An 11,218-nucleotide genomic window follows, 5' to 3' on the forward strand; every position below is an offset into this window, starting at 1 on the left:
GTTTTCATAGAGATTCATGAAGAGGGCCGAAGTCTTCACCTCAGCAGGCGGGTTTCCATCACAGATCTGATCCAAACTGCATTGACATTTAGTAAATGTGTATAAATCTCAACGTGGAGCTGACTGTGTTTCCACTGAGTGATGTCATGTGACTTCTCCTCTGACAATAACATCCCAGTAACCATGGCGACGGATGTTCAAAACATCAGCAGCTTTATTTCTATTGCAGCCACCGCACTCGCCGCCATTATTTCCAATCCAAGGCCACGCAGGCGTGTTATGGAGCCGTGATGGAAAGGCGAGCTCCTTATACGTGGGAGCGGCATCATGTGACCTCACAGCGTCATGTGACCTCACAGCATCATGTGACCTAGAAAAGCCAAAAAAGTGTTTCCACTGCAGTTTGGACAAATATGGCTTTTTATAGTCGCCTAAAGTACCACCTCATGCCAGAGGAAAAACTTTTGTGAAAAATGGGAATTTTTTTCCAAATTGATGTTTCCATTAGATGTATTTAATATTTGCAGTTGGTGCAGTTTCGAGTTAATGGAAACCCACCTTGTTTGTTTGTGTCTGAGGATGGTGACGTCAAACTGTCTTTGACAGCAGGGAGCTGGACAGATGTCAGCTGTGTACAGCAAATATTCAGAGGTTGGGGAAACAGCTTCAGGTGAATTCTGCAGCGTCAGACTGAAAAACTCTGCAGGATGTTTGATTTCTGTGAATGTTTTCAGAGAGACGGAGTCTTCACAGTCGCTGGATGTTTTTATAACGTCACATCGTCTGTTCTTCTGTTCGTGTCTCTTCATCATCGCGTGTTTGGATCTTGTGCTGCCTTTCACGACTTCCACAGAAAACAGAGATCGTAATCTCAGTGGGACCGGTCCGGCTAAAAGAAACAAAAAAATATCGTGTCCAACAATCCTGCATCTGAGCGCTGGTGATGGACATAAACCAGCAGGTGCAGAATTGTCCCGTACGAGTGTCTGAGACTCAGCCGGCTCACTGCAGAAAGCTGAAAAAGTGTTTTTGTGTGTTCACTCTGAGATAGATAAAAGTGTGTGTGTGTGTGTGTGTGTGTGTGTGTGTGTGTGAGAGAGAGATGCCGGCTGCTCTCAGATCAGATCTCAGATTTAGATTTAAAGGTAAAGACGTGATGGCGCTCGCTGACAGCGAGGCGTCCTGCTGACAAAATGTGCTTCATGTTCCAGGAAACGTCCAATCAGAGAGCTTCTTTACATGATACATCTCTGATTTCACAGCTCTAGGTGGACGCGTCTCTATGGTGACGGCAGCTGAGGCTTATGGGTACTGTAGTGTTTCAGACCAAACTGAAGGGAGAAAAAGCAGTGTGTCCTGTGAGGATTTACTGTGGGAGAAGAAGCTCCGCCCACCTTGCTGCGTGACGACACAGGTTAAAAAAACAAAAAACATCATGCAGTGTGCGTGTGTGTTAAATATCTGTGTGTACTGGTTTTAATGGTTTCCCATAAGGATTATTGATCTTCATGGTCCGTCCGTCCTTGTCCAATAGAATCACGTGTTCTCTCCCTCAGCTGCAGCCAGTAGCTCCTCCCCCTCCTCCTCCAGACTCTCCACGATTGGACGGTGGACCTGAGGCTCCTCCCCTCTCCCGGCCCGCAGCAGGACGTCCATCCATCGCCGCTGCAGTTCCTCCCCCTCTGCGCTGAAGAACAGGGTCAGGTGACTCTGGGAGATCTTGAAGGCGTGGCGTCGCTCCAGGCGGTCACATGACTCTGGGAGGGAGACCTCGAAGCCAATCAGAGGCACGCTGCGCTGCGCCTTCACGTCCTGGAGGAAGTCAGAACAGTCTGTCACTGTCTCAGAGAGCATCATGAGTATTATACCAAAAACCAAAGACGCTGATTGGCTGGTTTGTGGTTGTGAGTCAGTCTAACAACCAATCACACATTAAGTTTCAACCAATCACACGTTTAGTTTCACAGGACGAGAACCGTCTCAGAAAATATTGATCTTTATTTTGGTATCACCAAATTATCATTATGAGTATCAGTCAGCCTTAAAGGCAGCAAAAGAGAACGTTTTTTTAGTTACACAGACTAAAACCATTTTTAACCCTTTAACACCTTTACTGACATCAGTTTTCCGTGTCCCGGCCTGAACACGTGTGCGTGTCTAAACTGAGCTTCAGTCATATATACTGTCTCTGTGGGGTTTTTGTGGGATCTGTTTGTGGCATGTTAATGGTTTGTGATGTGTCGGTAATATGGCACATCTTGTGTGTTGTTTTAATGTTATAAATGTGATTTTAAAAAATCAAAAAGATTTTTAAAAAAGTACTTCCTGTTGGATTGGCGAGTGTAACGGGGGCAGCTGCTCCAGTGATGGATGGCGTGATAATGTAGCTGTATATTTTAGCTATAATTGTTGTATATTATATGATATATATTTGATTTATGATGTATATGAGTGATTTACCTGCGGCGCCCCGTAGATGTACAGCACCAGCGGCTCGTTCTCAGGGATGACGAACCACGCCTTCTGCCAGCCCCGCCCACTTCCTTTCTCCATGTGGTGAAGAAAACTACAAATCACACTGTTTTCTGCTGCCAGGGAGGCCTGTTTCTATGGTAACCAGACACAGAGAGGAGGAGAGCGTCAGGTCGCAGTGTCCTCACATGAGGACCTCACATTTTCTGTGGACACTTTTTTGAACGATCTGGTGGCAGCAAACGCACAAAACATTGATCCGTGTAAACACGTGACGGACACCGAAGTGGACAAAATGACGTCTGCAGTTTGATGTCAACGCCACATTCGACCAGTTTCAGCAAAAATAACGCGCTAAGACGCTGTTTATTCGGGAGCTGGTTTGAGGACACTGAGACTTTATTATTGTTTCCTCTGAGACAATAATTCATGCAGCGTTACAGAACCAGTCGATTCGGATTTCAAATATGTTGCATTATTTGCAGTTTAGCTGTTTTTACTACAATTTTCAGGCACTGAAATAAACTGTTTTATACCTTATTACACACTTGTGAGTACTTGTACTCTTGTTGCATAGACTGGATAGACGGACCTTGTTGGGAGCCGACAGGACACAAGCCTGATGCAAATTCAAAAAATGCTCTGCAGGAATTGAATGATGCCACCAGCAGCAACATCACCAAAGAACCAGATGAATTTACATAACAGCTGCTGATTTTTATCAATTCATCCTTCAACTGCAAAGACGTAGCAGGATCAAGGACAAATGTTATTTCATTTTCTAAACTTTATTTAAAAAATAAAGAATAAATCTACCTTAGTGACAGTTTGTCTCATTTTAGTCTCTTTTCTTCTTCCTGTTGTGATAACTGTGTGTGTGTTGATGCATGTGTCCTAAATGTAGTCCAGATTGTGTATTTGAGTGTAATCAGTGAATTTGCAGCTCAGCTCCTACAATAAGTCTAAAATACACTGTGGAAACTAAATAGTTACATTCAGACTGTTCAGGTCCAAAAATGCTCCATTGAAACCCATTCAAACTGACATTTTTGATCCCACAGCCATCAGAGCAGAAAAACAGGACTTGTATTATTTCTGGGTGTCATTCTGGGCTTTTGACTCTGAATTTGTCATTTTGACTATTTTCCACCTGATGAGGTCATTTTGACCATATTTGGCATATGGAGGAAATACATGCTATTTCCACTAGGTGACCTGTCACAGTCAATGTAGCTGCTGATCACTGACATATCCCAGACTGTCAGCAGCTACACTCACACACTGACATATCCCAGACTGTCAGCAGCTACACTCACACACTGACATATCCCAGACTGTCAGCAGCTACACTCACACACTGACATATCCCAGACTGTCAGCAGCTACACTCACACACTGAGGAGGAGGACACTCAGCATCATTCTCTTCTAAAAACATAATAGCATCATGGCAAAAATCTGGCATTTAAAGGGTTAAAATTCTCAAAAATGATAATGAATATTTGATTTTTATGATTAGGAATGATGTTGGTTAAAAAATAAACTCAATGAAAGTAGAAAATCATATAATTGTATATTATTATAATATTTTTATAGCCTAATTCTGAAAAGTGTGTGTGGTATTAAAGCAGGCCCTTCGGGGTTAAAAATAAACAACATTTTTTTTTAACTTCTCACTGTTCACAGGCGATGCTGAGCGTTTGATACTCATCAGGTCACACTGAGCTCGCTGTGCGGAGAAAAAGGATTTTCTCTGGTTAGAAAGATCTGGACAGGTCCTGTGGTTTTTGGTCGTCACACTGACCTCCAGGATGGAGCGCCTCCTCTGGCTGCTGCTGCTCAGCGCGGCGGGCGACGGCGTCGCTCCCACCAGCATGGCGTAGCAGTCCACACACACTCGGTTGGTGCGGTTGTTGTCGTACGAAAGGCGAGCACGAAACTCTGAACATTTCCCACAAACCACCTGGAGTCAACACACTGTCAGTCACACGTCTGCAGTTTCCACAAATACAACAAGTATTCAGATCCTTTACTGCAGTAAAAGTACTCACAACATACTCCATTACAAGTAAAAGTCCCGCAGTCAAAACCTACCTGTAGTAAATGTACGTGTAAGCAAAAAGTAAAAGTCTGAGCAAAATGTTTCTGACGTTTCAGCTCGTGTTCATTTTAACTCCTCTATATCCTGCTGAGGAGGTTAACCCTTTGAAGATCAGAAAATTCACATGACTTCATTTGAAAACATGGGAAGAAGGCAATAAGAAACGCAGGAAGAAATGACCCGAAAATTTGCAAAAAATACAAGAAATACAGTTGAAAACCAGCAAAAAGAACAAGAAATACACATAACAAATTAGCAAAAAAATTTAAAAGTACAAGAACTATATCCAAACATTAGCAAAAAAACAACAGTAAAATGTAAAAGAAATAAAGAACGTTAGCAAATAAATAAGAGAAAAAAGCAAAACAGAAACAAACAGAAAAATTACTTGAAAAATGTGTTAAATATAATTATGTCAAATATTTTCAATATTTCATTAAGATAATTACAGTTAAAGTTATTTTTGGCTTTTAATATTTTTTTCTAAATCTACCAGTTTCTTGACATTTGCCAAACATTTCTCACCAAGTTGCCCATTTCCTCTTTCCCATGTTTTTATTGATTTAAATAATTGGGGTTTTTTTTGTTTGGGTTTTTCCTTTATTACAGAGAGGACAGACGGGGGACAGAGGGGACGACCTGCAGCAAAGGGCAGCAGGCTGAGGACACACAGGCTTCAAAGGGTTAAAACACTCGTGACGGGAGGAGTGCCGTGATGTCATCAGTGATTAATATAAGTTTTGATGTTGTTATTGATCTCAGGTGAACGTACGTGTCCGCAGGCTTTGCAGTGATGTCGTCTCTTGGTGATGGAGTTGAAGGGCTCCTGACACTTCATGCACAGAGTCACCTCCTTCTCTCTGATCGGAGTCGGAGCTCGTTTCCCCAACTCCACACAGCTCTGAGACACACGGACGGACAGAGGGACAGAGGGACAGACAGACGGAGGACATTGAGAGTCAGCGGCGTCTCTAGGATTTCAGGACACTGGGGGCTGAGGGACGTCTGTACAGACCTCTGTAGGAGGGAGAAGACCTGTTTTCCTTCAGATTTTTTGTGGTTTTTCTTTTGATTTCTAAATTAAAACCAAAGCGGCCCTTTTTCTTCATTTCTTTGGTGATTAAAATGTGGCTTTTTTCTTTTTAAAAATTGTATTTTTAAATACATTTTTCTTTTAAAGTTTTTGGTGTTTTCTTTCCTTTTTTGTTGATTTTTAAGAAAAATTCAGCCCCCCCTCCCTCCTCTGACAGATACAGAACGGTCCCTTAGGCCTGTCCTTCATTTTGAGCATGAACATGTTACCGGGGAGTGCGGCGGCGTGGACTCGTCGTCTCGCAGTGAGCAGGTGAGATGTCTGAAGCTGTCCATCGTCTGCTCGTGTCTCTGGATCGTCGCCTGGATGGCCTGAAAACACACACACACACACACACACACACACACACACACACACACACACACACACACATTTCAAAATAAAAGCCTGCCTGGACATAGTGACCTGTAGGAACAGGAAGTGAGAGTTTACCTGAATCCAGTCTTTCTTCTCCTCCTCCGTCCTGCAGAGACACAATCAGACAGGAGGACAGTCAGAAGACAGCTGAGCATCCATCTGTCTCTGTGTCTCTCTATGTCTCTATGTGTCTGTCTCTGTGTGTCTGTGTCTGTTTCCATCTCTGTGTCTATGTCTCTGTCTCAGTCTGTCTCTTTGTCCCTGTGTCTCAGTGTCTTTGACTCTCAGTGCCTCTGTCTCAGTGTCTTAGTGTCCCAGTGTCTCTGTCTCAGTGTCTCAGTGTCTCTATCTCTGTGTCTCTGTGTCTCTGTGTCTCTGTGCCTATGTCTCTCTGTCCCAGTGACTCCGTCTCAGTGTCTCAGTGTCTCCGTACCTGGCCTGCAGCTCCAGGGATCTCTGTTTTCCAGACACCAGGAACGTCCTGGGAACTGCAGCACTGCTGGTCTCCTTCAGCTAGACGGAAAGAAAGTTGGACAGACAGAGACAAGTTAACAGGCTTAATCAGGTTCAGGTGTGGTGGGCAGAGTTTATCAGCTGATGACGTCTCACCTCCATCCCGTCCACATCAATACGAGCGCGGACGCCATACTTCTGTCCAATCAGACGCAGCTTGGGGACGCAGTACAGCAGCCTGTCATTAAACTGCAGAGAGACAGACAGACAGAAAGACAGAGAGACAGGTGGATGAACAGTCATCACTCTGACTGTATCAACGACACATCAGGACAGTAACAGAGGAGAGGACGGCCGTGGACAGTAGAAGACAGCAGAAGACAGTAGTGGATAGTAAAAGACAGTAGAAGATGGCAGAAGAAAGTAGAGGACAGCAGAGGACAGAAGAGACCAGTAGAGTACCAGGATGAGGTATCGGTCCTGTGTTGTCCCGTTCTTGTTGGACAGTTTGAGGATGTGTCCTTCTTTGATGAGCTCATTTGTCGGGTTGACGATGTCTTCTTCTCCTCCCAACAACTCGTATACCTTCAACAGCTTCCTCATCCGCTCCTGAGGGACACACAGAGGGACAAACAGACAGAGAGACAGTTCTGAAACTCTGCTCTGTGGACAATTGACCTGGGACATGAAACAGACTCTGAGGACAGTGGAGTGAGGGGACACAGATGAGAGTGATCAGAGGTCAGAGTCTCACCATCTTCCTGATAGCAGCGTTGGAGTGTTCTGCTGCCGTGGCGATCAGCTCCAGAGACTCTGCAGAGACAGAGACATTAGGGACATGTCCTGGTGTACAAACTGTGGACACGCTGCAGGGACACAAACTAACAGGAGTCAAGAATCAACACAGAGATTAAAACTGCATATGAAGTTTGACGAGCTGGACGCTTGTTTTGGTGCAGAGCGCCGATGGTGTCCTCAGCGAGGGACAGTCACCCAGCTGGACATGGTCACTCAGTGGTGTCCCTCCTGTGTGACGGTGCCCTCAATTTGTGTGTGTTTGTCTTACGTACTCTGAGCGTCCCTGTGGTCAGGCGCATCCTCCGGCAGACGGTGTAGATAATCTTTGAGCAGCAGCTCGTATCGAGGGATCCTCTGGACCGGCTCCAACATGTGGTGCTGCAGGGTCAGGTTCCCGCAGCGCTCCTCCCTCTGCAGCACCAGAACATGGATTATCACATGGACACAACCCCAGAACCAGAGAACAGAACCTCAGAACCAGAGAACAGAACCCCAGAACCAGAGAACAGAACCTCAGAACCACAGAACAGAACCACAGAACCAGAGAACAGAACCACAGATCCAGAGAACAGAACCACAGAACCACAGAACCAGAGAACAGAACCACAGAACCAGACAACAGAACCTCAGAACCAGAGAACAGAACCCCAGAACCAGAGAACAGAACCTCAGAACCCCAGAACCAGAGAACAGAACCCCAGAACCAGAGAACAGAACCTCAGAACCCCAGAACCAGAGAAGAGAACCACAGAACCACAGAACCAGAGAACCACAGAACCACAGAGCACACACGGTACCTGGATCTCCTGGATGATGGCCTTGAACTGAGCTGATCTCTCCATCCAGGTGTTGACCAGCTCCATGGCTCGGTCAAAGTTCTTCACGTACTCGCCGTACATCTTCAGGAAGGGAGCCAGCTTCTGCAGGATGTCCCCAATCCGCGGGTTCAAGTCCCTGCAGACACAGAAGGAGCATAAAGTCAAGGCGGCTCCTGAGGAGGAGAACCGGCGGAGGAGGAGAACCGGCAGAGGAGGAGGCCCTCACCACTCCTCCATGCGCTTCTGCAGCGCCGGCAGCAGGAACTGCTGGTGGAAACAGTAGATGGAGCAGATGTTGGAGAAGATCCCCTGAACCACGTCGCAGGGGAACGAGGACCGGGACCGCGCCTCCTCCAGGAGCCGGGCGCAGAAAACCTGCAGGAGGAGACGGGAGGCAACAGAGAGACCTGATCAGGTGTTTACAGGCCACAGAGTCCTGGCTTCTGCCAGGAATCCTGAAACAGGTGTCAGACAGGACAGTCCTGATCCTAACCAGCAGACTCCAAAGATCTGATCCTCATAGGGCACTTCCAAGACCATATTAAGAGAATTATCAATAAAATGATAATGTTCATCAGACATGTAAACAGCTCAGTAGGAATATTGTCTTTTTTGTAATGCGGATAAAAACCTGAATATTCTGTGTCAGGACCCTGCGGGTGACTCACCTGGTCCAGCAGGTGGAGCTTAGAGACGTAGGCGATCTCTGTGTGCAGCAGCTCATTGGCAATGTTGAAGACTCTCTGCTGGACAGACAGCTGGACAGAGAGACACAGAGACAGACAGAGAGACAGTGTGAAACAGGAGCTGGACTGTAAACACAGGGAGGTGAGACCACCTCAGTCCAGGTGTCCCCAGCAGGACGATGCTCCACGTTACACCATAAACACTGTTCAGGAATGACCCAACGGACGGACAAGGAGCTCAAGACATCGACGTCAAATTCCACAGATTCCAATCTGACGGAGCATTTGTTCCCCAAAGGTACCCCGATCCATGGTGAGGTCTTCTTGGATCAGACACAGGACCTCTGGGGGTGTCCCCTGGTGGACCCTCTGAGACCGTTCAGTGCGGTCAGGTACCAGTCAGCCCCCTAAATGCTGGATCAGACTAGGATCTGGGGAATCTGGCGGTCCGATCGACGCACTGAGCTCTTTTTCGCTCCTGAACAACTTAAACCTACAAGTACAGAATTTACCTCGGAGAGTTCGAGGAGTAAAAGTATAAAGCAGCAGAACATGAAAGTACTTCAGCGAAATACCTAACATTTGTACTTTGGTAGAGTACCTGAGTAAATGTACTTAGTTATACTCTGAAGAACTACAGAAGTAAAGAAGTTTGTTGGATGAGAAACGTAAGCGTGTCCTCCGTCCTCGTGTTGGTGTCAGCTGCTGACTGATTATTGATCGTGTGTTGATTTGATTAGTGATCAGTTTTGATCTATTTTCTGTTTCAGGAGTTCCTGAATGAACGTGTCATGTGATCTACCTGTGGGCGGAGCTTCATCTGCCTCACCTCAGTAGAGTCCTGTCTGTCCGTCTTGGGGCGGGGCAGCATCAGCGTAAGCTCCGCCTCCTCCTCCTCCAAGTCACTGTCACCCTCCTCAGAGAACTCCCTCCTCCTCCTGGCTCCGCCCCGTGCCTCCCCCTCCACCCCCTCCCCTCCCTCGCCGGCGTACGAGGACGAGCTGGAGAGGCGAGGCAGGAGGGCGGGGCTGCATGGATAGGCCACCCCCCCATCATCCACGCCGGCGAAGCAGAGCTCCTCGCTGTGCGACGGAGAGCTGATGCTGTCGATGCCGCTGTCGCGATTGGCCAGCTTCCCCTCCGTCTGCGAGGAGGGGAGGGACAGACGCTCAGACGGAAGCTCTGATTGGTCGAGCAGCGGCGGCGGTTGCTGTTGTAGTTGCTCCCTCATCTCCACGGCAACCATGTCGTCCTCCAGGTGTTTCTCTGAGGCGCTGTAACCCGACTCCATGGAGAGACGTTTCTGATGGAGTTCATCACGACACGCTGCCGCCAACTCTTCATCATCGTCATCATCGTCATCATCGTGGTCATCGTGCCGCTCGCCGTCTCCTCTCGGTGTGATGTCATCATGACCTTTGAGCTCAGAGGGCGGCTCCTCGTCAGCGGGGGGAGGGGTGGGCGATGACGATGATGGCGGTGATGATGGTCGGGAGGAGGAGGCGGGGTCAGGGAGGCGGGGACACAGAGCACCCCCGGTGATGTCAGGAACCACGATGATCTGCTCGCTGCACACACACACACACACGCGCACACACACTCAGAGTTAAATCTCAGTAGCCTTTAACGATGACATCACTCCTTCACTAACCAATCAGAACTCACCGCTCAAACTTCTCGATGAGTGACAGGACGCAGGTCGGGGAGGCGGTGCCTTCTGCGCGGCTGGGCGGAGTCCGGCCCCCTCGGGGGTCTGCAGGGAGGGGTCTGCAGGGCGGAGGAGGGGGGAGTGGCGAGTGTGGCGCTCGGGGGCGTAGCCTCTGCCCCCTTCCTGTGTGGGGGGGGTGGGGGCGCTGGGGGGGGAGTGGGGGGGGTGGAGTCAGTCAGTTAGCGTCATACGCTGAGTTAAGTAAACATGTATGTTTTAATGTAAATGAAGTTAAATAAATAAAGGTGGTCACCCTGAGGTTTGGGTCCGGGCAGCGGCGCTCTGCTCTTGCTCGGTGGTGTTATGGTGGCGGCCGGCAGCTCCGGCGGACCCGTATCGTTGACCAGCAGTAGCCCATTAGCAGAGCTGCGGCGCTCTGTTAGCTCCGCCCCTCCCTCCAGGGAGGCGGGGCCTGAGGACGAGGAGCTGGGCCCCGGGTCGGAGCTCAGCTGCTGCGGCGCGTCGGTGTCCAGCGCCTCCTGGTGTCCACACGGAGAGCAGGACGGCTCCAGAGAGAGAGATTTCGTCAGCAAACTGGGACTGGAGGAGGAGGAGGGACCTGTGGGGGCGGGGTCAGATCACATGGTATAAAGGCCACAGACTATCACAATAAAAGCCAACAAAAACAAACACACAAACATTCTGTGTAAAAGATAAAAAAATATCTGCCATCCATGTCTCCGTCTTTTACACGAAACTCTTTCTGTCCGTCTATTTGTGGCGATGCTGGATA

General features: G+C 48.1%; 1 protein-coding gene across 1 annotated transcript; it reads right to left on the reverse strand.

The window, feature by feature from the left end:
- Positions 1–351: 351 nt before the first annotated feature.
- On the reverse strand, positions 352–10,583 carry fgd1 (FYVE, RhoGEF and PH domain containing 1). Its single transcript, XM_042492473.1, has 16 exons — positions 10,443–10,583; positions 9,580–10,345; positions 8,760–8,849; positions 8,318–8,466; positions 8,071–8,227; positions 7,546–7,684; positions 7,230–7,288; positions 6,938–7,084; positions 6,632–6,724; positions 6,456–6,535; positions 6,098–6,128; positions 5,875–5,976; positions 5,345–5,473; positions 4,276–4,434; positions 2,461–2,607; positions 352–1,812 (listed from the first exon to the last, which is right to left on the reverse strand). The coding sequence occupies exons 2-16, from the start codon at positions 10,066–10,068 to the stop codon at positions 1,537–1,539; spliced, it is 2,247 nt and encodes a 748-aa protein (XP_042348407.1). The 5' UTR covers positions 10,069–10,345; positions 10,443–10,583; the 3' UTR covers positions 352–1,536.
- Between the last annotated feature and the right edge of the window lie 635 nt (positions 10,584–11,218).

Source organism: Plectropomus leopardus, chromosome 8 (assembly GCF_008729295.1).
Source record: "Plectropomus leopardus isolate mb chromosome 8, YSFRI_Pleo_2.0, whole genome shotgun sequence".
In the NCBI taxonomy this organism is placed as follows: Eukaryota; Metazoa; Chordata; class Actinopteri; order Perciformes; family Serranidae; genus Plectropomus; species Plectropomus leopardus.

Excerpts from the sequence above, each read along its gene's own strand:
- fgd1 (XM_042492473.1), bottom strand. The coding sequence starts at position 10,068 with ATGGAGTCGGGTTACAGCGCCTCAGAGAAACACCTGGAGGACGACATG. Across the intron at positions 7,289-7,545 it reads TGACCACAGGGACGCTCAGA|AGTCTCTGGAGCTGATCGCC; the intron begins GTACGTAAGACA and ends CTGTCTCTGCAG. Across the intron at positions 4,435-5,344 it reads ACTGCAAAGCCTGCGGACAC|GTGGTTTGTGGGAAATGTTC; the intron begins GTACGTTCACCT and ends TGTTGACTCCAG.